General features: G+C 36.6%; 1 protein-coding gene and 1 pseudogene across 8 annotated transcripts in view; both read left to right on the forward strand.

Annotated features, from left to right (window-relative positions):
- IQCB1 (IQ motif containing B1) overlaps positions 1–16,634 on the forward strand; it is a 159,195-nt gene extending 142,561 nt beyond the window's left edge. For 3 of the 8 annotated variants that reach the window (XM_040250702.1, XM_040250733.1, XM_040250742.1), the window contains 5 exons: positions 3,553–3,695; positions 5,296–5,444; positions 12,501–12,632; positions 14,202–14,358; positions 15,195–15,784. In XM_040250702.1, coding sequence (XP_040106636.1) covers positions 3,553–3,695; positions 5,296–5,444; positions 12,501–12,632; positions 14,202–14,358; positions 15,195–15,424 — 811 coding nt within the window. In that variant the 3' untranslated portion in view covers positions 15,425–15,784. Of the gene's footprint in view, positions 1–3,552; positions 3,696–5,295; positions 5,445–12,500; positions 12,637–14,201; positions 14,359–15,194 lie in introns of all 8 variants that reach the window. The other 5 variants (XM_040250716.1, XM_040250726.1, XM_040250687.1 and 2 more) reach the window with 4 other exon arrangements.
- On the forward strand, positions 7,184–9,273 carry LOC120871131 (annotated as a pseudogene).
- Positions 16,635–18,957: the final 2,323 nt, after the last annotated feature.

Genomic DNA, 18,957 nt, shown 5'->3' on the forward strand with positions numbered 1-18,957 from the left:
GGTAAAAATATATATGAATATTAAAAAGCTTAAGTATGTTAACCTGATTTTCCTCAGTAAATATTGTCATGGAGAGATTTGGCCATTGACATATGACATAGTTTGTCATTTATCTCTATTTCAAGTAGACTAAAAATGAAATAATGAAGACGTGGCCCAGTTTTTACATGACTACATCTAGATTCTTAGAGGCAATAAAAAGAACGTACACACACGCCACACACACATGAGTTAGCTTCTAGGTCATTGTTGATAAATTGGAGCCATCTCAGAGATGATTTCATATAACCTAACTTAAAGCTAAATTTTAGTTTACTGAAGTGTCACTTGCATATTCCAGAAGTCAGTGTTTTTTTAAGAAAACTGAAACTATTTTAATAACTGCAGCTGTGTTTCTCAGTTACAAACATGTTTTAAAATAGTGAACTAAAATAAGCTGCATGAAGAATCACCTGTGAGATGGCCCTGCTTTCATTAATGACGTTAGGAGCTAAGTTGTTTGTATCTGTGTTTTCTTTCAGTTGCCTCTAAGAACCTGTGTGGATTAGTGGTAGGTATTGAAGCCACTCTGGCTGTGTCCCTTAATGGACATTCATTTCATTGGTAAAAGTTTCCTTCAGAGAAGACTTAAAAAGTTAACTAATACCATTGGGCATGAATTTCGTTGGTAGCAAAAAAGCTACCAAGGGAATTTTTAAACATGTAATTTTTTAAACATGTTTCAAGTGCCTAATATATTCCAGAGCCTATCCTAGGTATTATGAGACTTAAACAGACTTGAGTTTGTATCCCTCCTTAGCAACTTATGGGCTGAATGATCTTGGACAAGTTTCCCTACCTCCCTTAGCCTCAAATTTCCCATTTATAAGGTGAGATAATTGTGTAACTCACAAGATTAAAATAATAGAAATTTTTTTAGCATGTTACTGGGCACTGAGAATGTGGTAGGGAGGGAAATGCACATTTTTTGCCATTGAAGATTTACATATCTAATTAGGCAGACAGATCTATTAAATAAATAGTATGCATGAGAGGCAAGTATAATCCATTCAAGCATTTCTCAAAGTTTATTGTGTATCTTACCTGCTGTTTCTTTAAAAATATTAATTATTTCTTTGGTGAAATAAATTTGGGAAATGATAGATATTTTGAGAGTCACTATATATTGTTTACAAGAGCCTGAGATGTTCTAGCTTTATCTTTGTAGTGAACTCAGGTAGAATAGTTACCACTCATGAATTCTACCTACTATCATTTTCAGCTGTACATCCTCTTACAGTTAAAGGTGCCCCTGTGCCATGGATTCAGACTTTTAATGTTTAGTATTACAGTAGTTGCCAAATTTGCCTATTTTCCTTTGCAATATTAAAAAAATCTCTATTTACAAGTATCCTAGAATTACAGATTTTGTCCACTTAGAAGTGTATCTATGGAATCTAATTAATAGTCCACTGTTTAAAATAGAAATTCCATTTCTTTATGTAGCAACACCAGAGTGGTTATAAATATATCCCTTAAAAGGCATTTTCCATGAGGCCAAAATTACTTAAATCTCACATTATAATGAGTTTTTAATTTTTTAATCTCCAGTTTGCTCCAGGCTTGAACACCTTTCCTCTTCTATTAGTTGCAACAGTTTATGCAAATTTCTTTTACTTCCTTTGTAGATGGGCTTTCTGCAAAGGTTATTTCTGTCTCTCTGTGGTTAGGTCATTATCTCAGAGTGATTTCCCTCTCCCATGTTATTTTGGGGGAGGGACTACCCACCACTCATAATCATGGACCTAGATTCATCAGAGCTTCGGATTAAACGAGGTGTTCTGTTATAGTCACACTCTTTTTAAAGCACTTTCGTGGGGCTTTCTTTTTTATTTAATCATTTTTCATGGTCAGAAACTTCATTTTCTGTTAAAATTTCGTTTTCTGCCCTTTTCCTCAGCACGGTTTTCTGAAGCAGCTAATAGCCGTCTCAGTTACCCTCAGGAAAGCTCACAATTTGCCTACCTCTAACATGGTGCTGGTATTTAAGTTATCTTATTTGTTTTACTTGTAGGGGAAGAAAACAGTTTTTTCCCTCTATCTGTTTTAGGTTCATTGGTTAGGGTCATGAAGACTATACTGACAGAAACAAAAACAGATTAACAGAAGAAAAACAATTTCTTAACTTGTGAAGCACATACAACATGGAAGAAACCTGACATGAAGCATAACTTATAAGGGGTGGTTAGAATTTGGGTTTATATGCTTCTTGCTTTCTGAGATGGCCCACACTCTGTCAGTGGAATGTGTTTCTCCCAGGGTTGTTGTAGCCTTTTGAGACAGACTGCATTCTGTCTATGTAATATGTATCTCTCTAAATAAATCTACTTCTTACCTAAAAAAAAGAAAAGAACTTGGGCTTAATTTTATATATATAATATAAAGAATAATTTATAGAGAAGTGACAGGTGAAAAGGTTTTTAGGCTTCTAAGGACAGTGAACTATGGGAAGGTAAGTATATTGGGGAAAGTAAATATGTTGGGGAACTAACTAATGAAAGATACGTGTTATTTGTGCAGGTCTGTCTTAGCATAACTTTCCATCTTCATGGCCAAACCTTGGGAGGAAAAGTTTGTGACAGTCGTTTCTCAGATGTTTCTGCTTTTAGTCAGTTAAGAGACACTCTGGGAAGACTTCTTTCTATGCTTCGTCATTCTCTTTTGCCTCCAGCTCAAAACAGTCTTTATGCCAAAGTGGCATATTCCACTACCTTTCAATTTCCCCTTGAAACTGATCTCAAAGGCATAACTGTTTCTCTTTGTTTGCCTTAGGGACAGTGATTATAGTCAGTGATTATAGACAGTGATTATACTCAGATAAATGTTGATTGAGTTAAATGAACAAAATCCATTAAGTACTTCTTTGAAATATTTATTTTTTCATAGTTTATAGAATTCCATCCAGTGAATGAACCAGAATTTATTTATATAACTCACTGTTGTAGGATATGGGCTTCCCTCGTGTCTCAAAGGTAAAGAATCCACCTGCTAGTGCAGGAGATGCAGGTTCAATCCCTTGGTCAGGAAGATCCCCTGGAGTAGGAGGTGGCAACCCACTCTGGTGTTCTTGTTTGTGAAATCCCATGGACAGAGGAGCCTGGTGGGCTATGACTTAATGACTAAACAGCAACATTGTAGGACATATGGTTTGTTTTCAACTTGTTACTATTGTAATGCTATGGAAAAAATCCTTGAACATAAGTATTGACATATGTATCAGATTTTTTCTTAAAGAGTATTAGAAATGGAATTAATTGGTTATGATTTGTAAGGTGTTTGATACATATTTTAAATATTTCTGCAGAAAAAAATTTGATGCATATATCCAAATATTTCTTCAGAAATGTACATGCAGCACATGAAAACTTATTTCATCATATTCTAACTACACGTTAAAAACTTTTTTGCTCTCTGTATTTATATGATTACTAGCGAGGTTAAGCCTTTTTTCATATACTTCTTGAGTAGATATATGATTATGGAAATTTTGTGTACTTAATGTTTCCATCATAGATCTAAACGAACAAAGATGTTAATGAAGCTAAGTAGACAGAAGGAAGAAGAGGAGCACAGATTACAGCTGCAAATTCAAAGGCAGAGAGCCATGAGACTTTCCCGAGAAATACGGCTGAATATGCTTGAAATAGTTCATCCAGGTGTGTGGCATTATCAATTTATAAGCATAAGATTGATAGGGTAGCTTTTGATAAACCAAATTTCCTAGCTACCTGATGAGTTAATTTTTAAAGTGAACCTTTACCCCTGTTTGAACTTTTTCAGGTAAATCTTAATCTCTTCAGTCAAAAAAAATTCTTATTTTTTTCTGATTAGACTTACTAGTTGATGATGAGCAATCTCTCCACTAATTCTTCTTAATTTTCAGATAAATCAGTGAAACATAAAATTTTATGCTTAAAGATAGATGTCTTTGACATAAAGAAAGAACCCCTTGAACTTAAGTAAAGTATTATAATATTGCTACATTGAAACATTCTGCCCTCAGAACTTAACTCATGCCTCAGTACAAACCTGGTGACACCTTCTTGCCATCTTTGACACACAAAGCTGAAATTAATATTAAAGTGTAGCCTGGAAAATCTGAGTCATTTCAAGATTTCTTTTTTATTCTTCTTCCACTTCCTACTATTTATTCCCAGTATCCCTCAGTAGCCTCTTACTTTTCTTCCTTTCCCTTAAATATAGATCTTTCCCAGGGTTCCTTCTTTACCCCATTATTCTCATATTGCTCTTCCTGGGGTATCCCATCCATAACTATAGCTTCAATTACCAAATGAATGCTTAGCATTCTTAAGTCTTGTCTGCATCCTCACCCTTTTTCCTAAGATCTAGACCAGCCCTACCCAACAGAACTTTCTACAAAATGAAATGTTCTTTGTCTGCACTGTCAGTACAGTGCCAATGGTTAGAGATAGCTGTTGACTTGAAATGTGGCTAGTGCACTTGAGGGCCTTAAATTTTATTTGATTGTCTTTAAGTAGCCATTTGTGTCTAGTGCTTACTACATTGGATAGCACAGCTCTGTAGCCAGGTGCTTATTGATTAGCTTTGCTTAGATAGCCACAAGCATCCCCAAAGCTAGTCATTATCTGTCCCCACAGATTTCTACTTCCTGTATTCCTAATCTCTCAGGTAATTGCACCAGCAGTCTACTCAATGTCCCATCTATGAGACATCCTGAAATTTTTTCCCCTCCCTCCACATGTAGTTCACCACTAAATCCTATGAATTTTGGCACTATCTCTCAAATATATCCTTTTTAATTTTTAAAATTAAAATTTTTTTAAATTTAAAAATTAAATTAGCTACTGTGAACCCTAGGATATATGCTGACCAATTGCTAGAAACTAAAAAGAAAATTATCTGTAGAACCAAGTGAGTGACTAAAGAGAAATTTAGAACCATACAGAGTAGGTAACATATATGCACAATGTGCCCTTTCCTTTTGGTGGTACTGAATGACTTTCTATTTACTTATGATTATTTTTTTCTAAATATTCTTGCTATTGGATTTTTAGTCCTTTCTCGTTCCTAAGACTCAAAATAATTATGTGAGTCTTTTTTCCAAAGATACGTAAACTGAGAAGGCTTTTGGAGCTCTTGTAAAATAATAGAATTGGGAAAATCGTATTGAAAATAATTAAAGGACTACAAGATTGTTACTTTGATTGTCCTGATTCTAGAATTTGAGAAAGCATAGAAGTGAGTATGTTGTAATAGTGTCTGTCATCTTTTTAGGTCAGGTGGAAAAACATAATCGGGAAATAGAAGAGAAATCAGCATTGATTATCCAGAAACATTGGAAAGGGTACAGGGAAAGGAAAAATTTTCGCCAACAGAGGCCATCTCTTACGGAATATAAAGCGGCTGTCATACTTCAGAGAGCAGTAAGTCTGATGTAGTAAAGAGTACTGGATTAGTAGGCAGAGACATGGGTTCAAACTTGACTTTTGCTGTTTACCTGCTGTAAAGTCTTGGTTAAGTCTTTTAACTTAGCTTTTTCTAAGCCTTTGTTTCTTCCTCTGTCAGAACCTCCTTAGGGCGAAAATGACTTAGATATTCAGTCCTTATTACTTTGATAGAACCTTGTGCATCATTTACCAAAATGCAGTGTTGTTATTAATTTTTTTTGTTTTTACTTGAACTGTGAGCATCTCAAGGTTAAATCACTAAGTCATTTATTTTCAACTTCTCGCATGTGCTTGATACATGAATGAATGTCTGCCCTGTGTTTTTCACTCAGTTGTTATGTGGATCAGATGACTTAATTTATGGGAAAGTATTTTGTCAGTTGTAAAGTCCTGTTTAAGTGCTGCATGTCATATTGGATGTTTTCAATGCATAGATAATATATTAGTTATAATAAAATCATTGTAATTCTTAAATTATAGAATGGTGTTCTTCAGTGATTTTTCCTGGGGTTTATATGGAGCATAGTAATATTTTATAGCTATTATAGTCTATTTCACTTAATATCTAGTTTTCCTAATATATAGTTATTTACTTACACATGGTTAACGTTCATATTAGGATTTCAGTCATATAGCATTTAGATTTATAATCCCTATTATAAAATTTTAGGTCAGTTTCAGTTTTTCACAGTCATAGATTTTGAACAGTCTCTTTGTTGATTTCTCTGATTAAGCTCTTACAAGTCTTTTTCAAACCATTCAAAAAACAGAGTGGTACTCTATTCTGGGAGAGGTAGTCTGCTGCCTTCATCTTTCTCATTTAGGCCAAGTCTGCAACAGATGGTCCTGTTCTGTCACTGAATCACATCCATGCATGCTGTTTATCTTCTGCTAAGCAGGGCCATCTAAGGATTAACCCATAGATACCAGTGTTATCCCTGGAGGAGGGCATGGCAACCCACTCCAGTATTCTTGCTTGGAGAATCCTCATGGACAGAGGAACCTGGCAGGCTACAGTCCATGGAATCGCAAAGAGTTGGACACGACTGAGCGACTAAGCATAGCACAGCACTAGTGTTAGAGACTGATGGTGAAAGGAGGAACCTGTAGATCCTTTCTAATACCTTCACCTCATGACTACCTCCTTTTTTTTTTTTCCCCTGTGCTGCTTGTCATATGGGATCTTAGTTCCCTGACCAGGGATCAAACCCATTCCCACTGCAGTGGTGCAGTAGAAGTGCAGAGTCTTAACCACTGGACTACCAGGGAAGTCCCAAATTTTTTATTTTGATTACATGTTAAAATGCTAATATTTTACATATATTGAGTTATGCTTATGTAACTCAGTACATGCAAAATACTAATTTAACCTCTTTTTACCTTTTACTCTGTGTAAACCGGCTAATTTCAAATTACACATCCTTACTCATGTAGACAGCTTAGGGTTTTCGGTAGTAGTATAGTATTGGAATTAAATTTGAAGAATTAGCTGCCTTTACCCTTTTAATGCTCCAGGATTTTCTTTTCTTGCTTTTACATCTCTTAAGAAGCTCAAAGGGGGCCCCCAAGAGCATGGGGCTACCGGGCATCAATAGGGCCAAGCAGGATCAGTGCTGGTGGTCAGTTAGCAGAACCCTGCCCTCCTTGGCTGGCTTTAGACTCCCAGGGGAGTCGCTGCGAGAGATGGCCAGAGACGCTTAATTGGTCCTCTGCAGTTTGGTGCAAATGGCAGACAACCTTTCTTTTGCAGAGTACTATGATCTGCTAAGCCTACAAACGTTCTCTTTTTATCCTTCAACATGGTGTCCTCCAAAGTTACCCTGTTAGTGCTCAGCCAGGAGCAGTCAGAAGGGGTTGAAGCATGGGTATACAGGAGTATTGGCAGACCTGAGTTTTAAAGTCTGGCTCCATTTTTACTGTTTGATGAATTTAAAGGTAGTAGTCCAGGCGGAGAAGGCAATAGCAACCCACTCCAGTACTCTTGCCTGGAAAATCCCATGGACAGAGGAGCCTGGTGGGCCTCCAGCCCATGGTGTCGCAAAGAGTTGGACACAACTGAGTGACTTCACTTTCACTTTTCACTTTCATGCATTGGAGAAGGAAATGGCAACCCACTCCAGTATTCTTGCCTGGAGAATCCCAGGGACGGGGGAGCTTGGTGGGCTGCCATTTATGGGGTCACACAGAGTTGGACACAACTGAAGAGACTTAGCAGCAGCAGCAGACCAAGTGGATTTCTTGATCACCCGTACTGAGGTTTTGAAATGATATCTTACCTCCTGGAAGGGGGGTGTAGCATAGCTCAGGAAGACTGCCGTGGACATGTTGGTCAGTTGAACTCAGGAGGCCTGTACTGGATGATCTCAGACTGGGGCATTGTGCATGAGGAGATGCCTTGCTCAGAGGAGCCAGTCCATGACCTTCAGCTGTGGGTTAATTTGAGGAGCTCACAGAAGATAGTAGAGCCTTGGTACCAGGAACTGAAAAGCAGTGAAATTCCTAAACCCAATAAGGATAGTGTGACCATTGCTGTCATTTCTGAAGAAGCCCTGGGAGTCAAGTCCAAGATTTACATCTACACACCAACCTTACATTTGGACTTCAAATTGGACAAAGGAGCAAAGCATTCCCAGCCTATTCCTAAAGGGTGGATAAGCTCCCTTTGTACCATATCTGGAAATGTGTATACTGTACCTGATTATATGCAACAAAAAACAGAACCTCATCACACAGCTGTGTTAGGGGAAGGTGACAGTGTCCAGGTGGAGAATAAAGATCCTGAGAGAAGCCACTCCATCCTAATTCTTGAGGCGCCATTAAGAGAACCAGTTGTTCAGCATGGAAAAGTGTACTTACCCTTAGAGAATCCAAAATGTGATGCTCTCTTGACTTGAAATTTTTGTAATCTTCTGTTTATTGTCAGTGAGGTGCTACTAATTTTCAGACATAACTTAGACCTTCATGAAAGGACACAGCCTCATATACTGCAGAGATACCAAAACTATGATGAGATTATTTTTATCAAGTCAGTTCAGTCCTTGACATTAGCCAATGCTATTTAACTGACAACTACAGTGAATCTTTAAACTTCTTACCACAAGAATTCTGTAACTGTGTATGGCGACACATGTTAACTGTACCTACTGTGACAGCCATTTCCGAATATGCACAAATATCAACATTATGTTGGACACCTGAAATATAATATTGTATGTCAATAAGATCGTACCTCAATTTTAAAAAATAAAGAAGATAAAAAGTACTAAAACTTCAAAAATGGTTGTGAAAGAGCCAAGCCTAAGAATGTTTTGAATAAAGAGATTGCCATTCCTGATGACAGTTTGCAGTGGGTGAGGGAGATATAATTGCGTTTGTTTATCTGAAATTTGGTCTTTATAAATCATTCACAATCTTAGTTTAAAAACTTGTTTTATACTCCTTAGGAATCGGATGCTGGGAAAATAACTGTTTGCTGTTTACATATGCCTGAGTTTGTTTCAAACTAAGAACTACAGAATGCATACCATTTTAGTGGTAGAAGAAAATATTCTGATCACCCAGAACTTTCTGAATGTCTGCTTCTACTCTTCATTTTTGATGAACACAAATGAGATTTCTCAGGCCATTTCTTGATTTCTCATTTCTTGATTTCAGAAATGTGGAAAATGACTTTGAAAGAGCCAAAACCTGAAAATCAAATATTGGAAACGAGTGACAAGCACAAGGGCAGGTCTGACTGCCTTCTAGAATTTTCCATTTGTGGGATCCACCTATTCATATTCAGTGCATCCAATTTCCAAAGCTGACTTTGGCAGTGCTTCTAAAGAATTCCACACTAAAGTGATAAACATGGTTTTTACAGCAATGAATGTGAGATATTTCCTGGCACCAGCAAATAAACCTAATTATTGGTTCTTTTACAAAAAAGAAAAGAAGCTCAGAAAGAAGGTGATGTTTGCTTGCATCTCTCGAGCCAGAATGATAGCTAATTCTTGCTACCTGATTATAGAAGAAAAGTACCATGTATACATATCCAATGAAGACCAACTGCAAAAGCACTTAAAAGAACAAGCCATTGGCAGTTGAAAAAAATAAACATTTGGTGATAGATATAATCTCAGAGAGTCCTAAAATAACAAAGAATGAAGAAGAGACAGAGAAAGAGATGTCAAGGTGAACTTTGTCCGATCTAAGGGCAAAAATTCCCCTGTTATGGAAACTTTACTTTTGAGTTCCCAGCATAGCATCATAAACCGGACTTGGTACTAAAAGCAAGAGGGAGAGGAAGGATAGGAAATGTAAGGAAGAAAAATCAAGAAAAGGGAAGAACAGAAGAAAAGGAGAAAAATCTCTCAATAGAATGAAAACACAGTTGAAGGCTTGAGTACTATAGTAAAAACATAAGGAAAGTTTATATACTAATGTGAAAACCTCCAGCCCCTTTTTACTTCTCAACTCTCAGTGCTGTCACCCAGCCTTAAATCCTATTGAAAGCATTTTCTTGAGGAAATCTGAACAGTCCAAGAGAATAGTTAAACTCACTTTGAGGTCCTCCAATGAAACAGCCCAGTTCAGTAGCCCTAAAAAGAAGTACATAGTAGATTAACCCTACCCTCCTGCTCAGCATTTCTAAACGCTGAACGTATCACTGGACATCTGAGGAAAGCTAATGCCAAACAAACAGAATAATGCTACTTGGTGGAAACAGCTATTGCAGGGATAAGAATACATTTTAAATGTATTATTTTCTCAGAGAGCTAAAAGAAAATAATACATGAAACAAAATCAAGATGCTGTATAACAGGGAACAAATATAATAAAATTTGCCAGAAAAAATAATACAAGATATAATAAAAGGGATAGGAAAAAAGGTCTGGGAAATCTAGAGAAAGAGAAAAGAGAACCAGTCTAAGAGGTCACATATCCAAACATGTGAAACAGAGAAGGAGAGAAAATAAAATAGTTTGATTTCCCAGAACCAAATACCATGTGGTTTAGTTCAAAAGGACTGACCAACTGTCCATTACAAAGACAGAAATACACTCACATTTATTTCACATTACTGTGAAATACACTGGGAACAAAAGTACTCTTCAACAACATAATTGGAAGCTAAAAGGTATTGGAGTTAGGCTGACACATATTTGAGGGAAAATGACTTCCAATTAGAATTCTGCATCCAACCAAACCATCAGTTAAAAATAAAGATAGACTATAAAGATATATTTATGCATCACAAATCTCTGAAACGAATAACTCAAGAAAGGAATCCAGAAAACACAAAGGAAAAATGGGAAGAATCACCAAGACGATGGTGAATGGGGATATCAGGATGACAGCTATACACCAAGGATAGAGAACAATTGATCCAGATTGAAGCAGGTCAAAAAGCTCCAGAATATATATCCAAGAAAATTAATTTGGTAGATTGCCTGATATGTTTTACTGTAAGGACAATTAGGGCAGAAGTTGTTATATATAATCAGTGATAAATACATAGAAAAATAAAGAAAATAACAGAATTATTAATTTCTTGCTTATTTTTCTAATGTATTAAAAGGAAGCAAAAAGTGATCATCATATACTATATGATCATAAAATAAAAAGCCTTTATGTAGGCATAATGTAAACACTGAACATTAACATAACTAAAATTATGATTTAATAATATTGAATATTTAGAGATATAGAAAGTATGTGTGAAAGAGAGCTAAGTCCTTACCTTTCATATAAGAAAATCAATAGATAATACCTATTACTGAAAAAAAATCAGAAAAATGTAGATAGAAATAAACAACAGAAGAAAAACCTGAAAGAACTAAAGTTGATGTCTTTGAGCGGAGAGGACAGGATAACTCGACAGAGAGCTGTAAATTTTTAACAGTTCTTCTAAAACTGATACTTTGAACAATAGAGTTACATCAACAAATTTTTGGAAAGCATCAAATTGTAAAATATATTAGGTTGCAGGTCATGCAGTTTTCTTGCAACTCTTCAGCTCTATAGTTGTAGCACAAAAGAAATTGTGGACAATATGGAAACAAATGAGCATGATTGTGTTTCAGTAAACATTTGTAGACACTGAATTTTGAATTTCCTTTAATTTTACGTCATAAAATAATTCTTTTCCTTTTGAACTTCATAATCATATAAAATGTAAAAGGGCTTATCTGGTGACTTAGTAAAGAATCTGCCTGCAGTGCAGGCAACCTTGGTTCAATCCCTGGGTCAGAAAGATCTCCTGGAGAAGGGAATAGGTACCCATTCCAATATTCTTGCCTGGAGAATTCCATGGATAGAGGAGCCTGGCAGGCTACAGTCTGTGGGATCGCAAAGAATCGGACACAACTGAGCAACTAACACTTGCACTTCACTTTCAAAATGTAAAAAAATCATTCTTCTCCAGCTACTCAAAAACAGATAGCAGCTGGATTTGATCTGTGGGCCATAATTTTCCAACTTTTGCCTTTAATAATGTGAATGTAGAACAAAGAAGAGTGAAAAAAATTGGACAAAATAATTTCTTATCTCCAAATCTTGCCTGTTATAAGATTTCTTATCAGGAATTCATTCTGAAGAACAAAAGGAAGCACATTTGTTTACCAAACTTTTTCTAATATAGTGTCTCCTTGATCTTTACTATCTTTTGGCTAAATAGAATTGGGGATACCTGTTTTCTGTAGACATAGAACCTGTCCTATGGAGATTGAGTGACTTGCCCAAAATCAAACAGGTTTATAAGGGGCTAGAACTTAGACTAGAACCCAGAGCTGGTTCCCTGTTTATTTCTCTTTATTGCCTTCTGTAAAAAAAAATACATGAATATTTCCTTATAAAATATTAAAACACTACAAAAGATTATAGTGATAAAGTTATTATCTTCTGTCACATCTGTCATCTCTCCCTCTATACACACTATGAGTTAACAACTATTAAAATGTTGTCCCTACTATATATTGTTGTAGAAAGAAAATAGTTCTATCAGTCAGAGAAGAAAAATCACAAGTTTTGGTTTGTTTTTTTTTTCCCCAGACTCTTAAATTCTTAGCAAAATGCCGTAAGAAAAAGAAACAATTTGCTCCTTGGCCTGGACTCAGAGAACTCACTGATGCACGCAGAATTGAACTGAAACAACAAGTGGATGACTATATCAGAAGACATCCAGTATGTAGGCTTTTGTGTTACATTATTGCAGTGTGTGATACTCACCAACAAATAAGTGTCTCAGTTGTATGTGTACATTTATTGTTGGCATAAGGTAATGCAATGGCTTTATTGTAGCCTTACCATGGCATTACCTTGACTTTACTATGGCTTTGGAGTCTTATAATTGCGTGGACCGTAAAGTCAATAGTAAAGGACACTTCACTTCAACTTGGTGGTTTTCCATACTGCATCAGTAAGACTGTTGGTACATCCTTATCAACATTTATTATTTTCACATCCTAATGAACGTGAAGTGGTATTGTGATTTGGGTTTATTTACATTCTCTAATAATTAGTGATTTTTAACATCTCTTTTGTGTTTATTGTTTATTTATATATCCTTCTTTGGAGAAATTTCAATTGAAGTCCTTTACCCATTTTTAATCAGGTTTTTTTTTTTTTTTTTTTTTTAGTGTTTTAGGAATTCTCTGTATATTCTGAATATTAATTCCTTATCAGATGTATGATTTGCAAATATTTTCTTCCGTTCTGTGGGCTGCCTTTTACTCTATTGATAGTGTCCTTTGATGCACAAAACTTTTTCATTTTGATGAAGTATAATTTGTCTAATTTTTGTTGTTGTCTGTACCTTCACAGTGTCATATTAAAGAAATCATTGCCAAATCTAATATCATAAAGCTTTTCCTCTGTCTTTTCTTCTAAGAGTTTTGTAATAGCCCTTATTGTTTAGGGCTTTGATCTCTATTTTTTATTAATGCACTGTGCATGATTCTGATGCATTCTTCTATTTAAAAAAGAAGTACTGCTTTAGCCATGTTCTAGTACAGCTGTTACTCTGTGGCTGACAAGTAAGATGTTAGAACAAGGCAGCATCCATGATTCAGGAACTGGAATACCTGAGAAAACTGTAGTGTTAGAAACTTCATCAGTTTCAGTGTTGAGGTTATGTCATCCTTGTTCTAAATATTAATAATTAGGTCAGTTCCCTTTAAAGTAGCTAACTAGCCAGAATATGATCCTTTGAATGATTCTGTCCCTTGTTCTTTGAAATTAGAAGCTATATAATATTATGGCTTAGATAAGTTTGAGAGAAGGAAAAGGATAAGAAGTAAGGCAGTTTCTCAGGTAGGGTTCAGAACAAAGGGATTGGTCCTGTTACTCCTCCAGGCCTGTGTCTTTACCAAACCATCTCCCAGCATATTACACTATGTGAGGAAGTGAGGTATAGGAGTATATCAAAAAGAATTTTGCCCACTTGGATTTTCAATGCAATCTGCTTTTAAGAAGTTATTTAATGTTTGTCCAAGAGTACAAGATCGGGCTTCCCTGATGGCTCAATGGTAAAGAATCTGCCTGCCAGTGCAGGAGACATGGGTTCAGTCTCTAGTCCAGGAAGATCCCACATGCTTTGGGGCAACTAAGCCCATCCACCATAACTACTGAGTCTGTGCTCTAGAGCCCAGGAGCCACAACTACTGAACCCACATGCAGCAGCTAGTGAAAGTGAAACATACTTTGATATATGTGTCCTTCGTGTGACAGTTTTCTTCTGTCCTTTGTTCCCAGGGCTCTCAGATATCAGATGTGACCAGCAGGGAGCTCCATTCCCAAGCACAAGAACGACTGCAACACTACTTCATGGGCAGGGCTCTAGAAGAGAGATCTCAACAACACAGGGAGGCACTGATGGCTCAGATCAACACCAACATTGAACAGTTGATGAGTATGTGCTCATTCCATTTTTGTTTCCTAAAAGGAACACCCTATGCAAGATTTTGGTGACAGCCATAATCTTCAGAAGGAAAATAGCATTTAGTGGTCTATTAGCTCATTTCCTATCCTCAGAAATTTCTACTTCTGGATCATATCAGCACACAGTGTTTTCAACTGATGCAAATCCCGTAACCTTCCTGACTGCTTCCCTCAGCCTTTCTATCATTCATATGTACCAACTCAGACAAAGTTATTAATTTCAAAGATGCTGAGCCCTACTAGCCAGACTCTGTTGTATAGTAAGAAAAGCTTCTTGCGCCTACTTTAAAAGTAGATAATGACAGTATTTTATGGTGCCATTTTATATTTTTAATGAATTGTTTTCACAAAAATTAATTCACCTGCTTCACACAACTGCTGGTGCATTAAATGAGAGATCTCGTCCATGAAGCCAGTGTTTCAGACAGGTTCTGAAACACTTTTATTACTTGTGGAGCAGAAGGGGTCAGGATCCTCTGTTTAGTGCCATTTACTTGTAAATTTTGTAGTTTTGAATGGATAGGTGGCTAGAACTGAGCCTCTCATCTGTAAGAATTCTGCTATTTGTTTTTAAGTTCCTACTCTTTTAAATAAAAAATATCTACCTCTTTACTCTTTCCCTTTAAACATAGAAGGATGGGCTACATCTTGTGAATAGTCACATGCCAACTACAGCTGGCAATAATAGACTCAGAGTTAGAATCTAGTTTCTGTTGCTATTGGAGAGTTCCAGCTTTGCAGTTTCTAAGTTTCTGTTTGTCTGGTACAGAACTCTTCCACTCACATGTTTATTTTTTTTTACTACAGAAGCACCAAGTCTGAAGGAGGCAGAAGAAAAAGATCCTGAGCTCTTCCTAAGTAGATCCAGGCCTGTGGCAGCCAAAGCCAAGCAGGCCCATCTTACCACCCTGAAACATATACAAGCACCCTGGTGGAAGAAGCTTGGGGAAGAAGCAGGAGATGATATTGATGTCCCAAAGGATGAACTTAGTATAGAATTAGGAACTTTATTCATTGGTGGAACCAAACCACCTTAAAGGAGTTACCTGGAGGAATGACATATCTATATTTAAATAGATTATATTGGTTCTACCTCTGACATGCTAGTAGACTAGTGTTATCCTTAACTCATGGCTTTCTAGAGGTTCTTCTCCAAACAAGACTTGATGGATATAGGCAAAGAGTTATTTTCTACCTCAATTTCAGTTCTTTTCTTTTTCCACACCTCCATCCTTGGCCACACATAAAATTGGTGTGGCTTTTATTATGAAACTAAACTCAGCATTGTATTCTGTTATTAATATATATTTGAAATGTGATATTTCTTTTTTTGTTTCTGCTGTTTTCCAACTAAAGGTGTTTTCTCAATAAATATTTTCAACAGTTGTTCTGAAAAACTTGTCAGGTTTACTTCAACTTTTCACATTTATCGATTTTTCTGTTAAATAGGCTTTCCAGATAGCACAGTGGTAAAGAATCTGCCTGCAATATAGGAAACACAGGAGGCACAGGTTCAATCCCTGGGTCAGGAAGATCCCCTAGAGGAGGAAATGGCAACCCACTCCAGTTTTCTTGCCTGGAAAATCCCATGAACAGAGGAGCCTGGAGGGCTGTAGTCCATGGGATCTCAAAGAAGCAGACATGACTTAGCAAACGTGTATGCACTCACAAGAAGTGTGCTCTTGGAATTTATTAAGGTGAGAGAAAGAAATGGTCAATAGAAAAACAACTGTTTTCTACCAGTGTTTGAATTCAGCTTCTTTCTTATTTCTAAAAGTAACTACATTTAAAAAGTCCACTTGGGATTCAGTGCCAGAATTCTGCTAATAAAACTGCATTCTTTCTATTAAACTAAGAATATAACCTACTATTTCCATTTTGGTCTTGTCTCCTAGGAGTCTCAGAACTAAAATAACGTTTAATTTCTGCTATGATTCTCAATATCTACACGATTATTAGGTTCTAGCCTAACAATTTTGACTTTCGCTATTATCTGTGTTTTAATACCAAAAGCCACCTGTATTTGTGTTTTGATAATACAGAATTTATGTTAAAGTCAATTAAATCATTGACTCCATATCATAAGGAATCTGGAGTGTGCTTTTTCTATAAATGAGTATAAATACCAGTATTTCTGGATGGAAAGACAAAATACTATAAATCCCTCTGAAGTTTAGTAAAATTCTAGTCAAAAATCTAGTGTAATTTATATTCATAATTTAGAAAATGAGTAAAATTCATTTGTAAAAATAAGCAGATGAGAGTTCTGGTTTCACTTAGAATATAAAAAGTTCCATGAGAACGTTTCTTCCATCTTAACAACAAAAAATTGCAAAGTAATCTATGAAAATCATTTTTCTTGAGCCTATCAGATAGTTGAGGCCTCAAGATAACCAAATAAATCGATGGGACTCAGTATCTATGAAATAAACCATTTTATCTTTGAGAGCACAAAAGACTAAAGTGGCTGGAAAAAAATCAACTAAAATTTTAACAGATTCTTAAGGGTGAAGTGTAAGTTGCATGTCAGAATATCTAGGAACTTTAGAAGTTAGAGCCCTACCAAATAAGAGAAAGTTTGGGAGCAGGGCAGGAGACCTGAAAAGATACCTCTGTGGCATAGGCAAACAGGAGATGACAGGCTGCTACTGGGTGACATGCCCAAAGCCTCACCTGCTTTCCGAGACCCTTTTCTTAAAGGTCTTAGGCTGCTGGAGCAGGGGCAGCAAGCCCTCTTACATCTAAGGCTCAGACAAAATTCCATTGCATTTAAGGAAGGAACAGAAAACCTAGCTGTCAGTGCTAAAGACAGGGGTGATAGGAAATAGTCTACCATGATACAGGTAGAGTCCAGTGTTACTAAGGGAAGTATGGAAATAAAAACCCTTGTCTCCTGGGAGGGAGGCATAAAATGACATTGGGCCCAGAAATCCTACATCTACACAAAGCAGATGTCTGGTAAGCTAATGAATAGGAGCAAACTCCTGCTAAAAATGAACCACAGATATGAAGCAGTTTGACTACCATGGCATAAGAAAGCCCTATCTCCAACCCCAGGAAGAAGAAACTTGGCCTAAAATTTAGGCTGGATCAGGACAAAAGACCACCCAAGTCTCAACAACTAGCCTAACACCAAGTAATAAGCAGCAGTAGTTAACCACTGGGGTAGGGAAGCATGGAGAGACACCCCTTCCCCACACTCCCCCACCACACCCCCTGGCAAAGGCAAACAGGGATGCTTGAAGATGGAGGTAAAGCAGGAACATAGAAAAAACTTCAGCTTTTCAGACCCCACTATAAGCATAAGGTAATAGCAGCTAAAAAATACAGGCACTTGAAGCCTATAGTACATTGGAAATGAAAAGCCAGACCCGGCTAAACTGAATGGTTTAACTTGGCCTCCCTACAACACTGCAGTATAATTCACCTTCTTTTAATTTCTGACTTAATGCTGTCTCACTTTCTGACTTAAAATGCTGCTGTTTACTATAATAAAACTAGTTCAGTGTTACTCAGATAAATGAAAAATAAGATTTTAAAAAGTGATATTGTCAATTATTTGATCATCAACGTTTGTCACAATTTAACTTTATTGGCTCCTTATTGTAAAATTCAGACTTAAATTGAAGAAAGTAAGGAAAACCACTAGGGCATTCAGGTATGACCTAAATCAAATCTCCTACAATTATACAGTGGACGTAACAAATAAATTCAAGGGATTAGATCTGATAGAATGCCTGAAGAACTATGGACAGAGGTTTGTAACATTGTACAGGAAGTGGTGGCCAAAACCATCCCCAAGAAAAAGAAATGCAAGAAGGCAAAATGGTTTTCTGAGGAGGGCTTACAAATAGCTGAGAAAAGAAAAGTGAAAGGCAAAGGAAAAAGGGAAAGATATACCCAACTGAATAAAGAGTTCCAAAGAATAGCAAGGAGAGAGAAGAAAGCCTTCTTAAGTGAACAGTGCAAAGAAATAGAGGAAAACAACAGAATGGGAAAGACTAGAGATCTCTTAAAGAAAATTAAGAGCTACCAAGGGAACATTTCATTCAAAGATGGGCACGATAAAGGACAGAAATGCTAAGCAGAAGAGAGTGAGAAGAGGTGGCAAGAATACACAGAAGAACTGTACAAAAATGGTAATTAAAAAAAAAAAATGTCTTAAAGACCCGGACAACCATGGTGGTGTGGTCACTTGCCTAGAGTCAGACATCCTGGAATGTGAAGTCAAGTGGGCCTTAGTAAGCATTACTACAAACAAAACTAGTGGAGGTGATGGAATTCCAGCTGAGCTATTTCAAATCCTAAAAGATGATGTTTTAAAGTGTTGCACTCAGTATGCCAGCCAATTTGGAAAACTCAGCAATGGCCACAGGGCTAGAAAAGGTCTGTTTTCATTCCAATCGCAAAGAAGGGCAGTGCCAAAGAGTGTTCAGACTACCATACAGTTGTGCTAATTTCACAAATTAGCAAGGTAATGCTGAAAATCCTTCAACCTAGTCTTCAACAGTATGTGAACCAAGAACTTCCAGATATACCAGCTGGATTTAGAAAAGGCAGAGGAACCAGA

This window comes from Oryx dammah, unplaced genomic scaffold (genome assembly GCF_014754425.2).
Source record: "Oryx dammah isolate SB20612 unplaced genomic scaffold, SCBI_Odam_1.1 HiC_scaffold_2, whole genome shotgun sequence".
NCBI lineage: Eukaryota > Metazoa > Chordata > Mammalia > Artiodactyla > Bovidae > Oryx > Oryx dammah.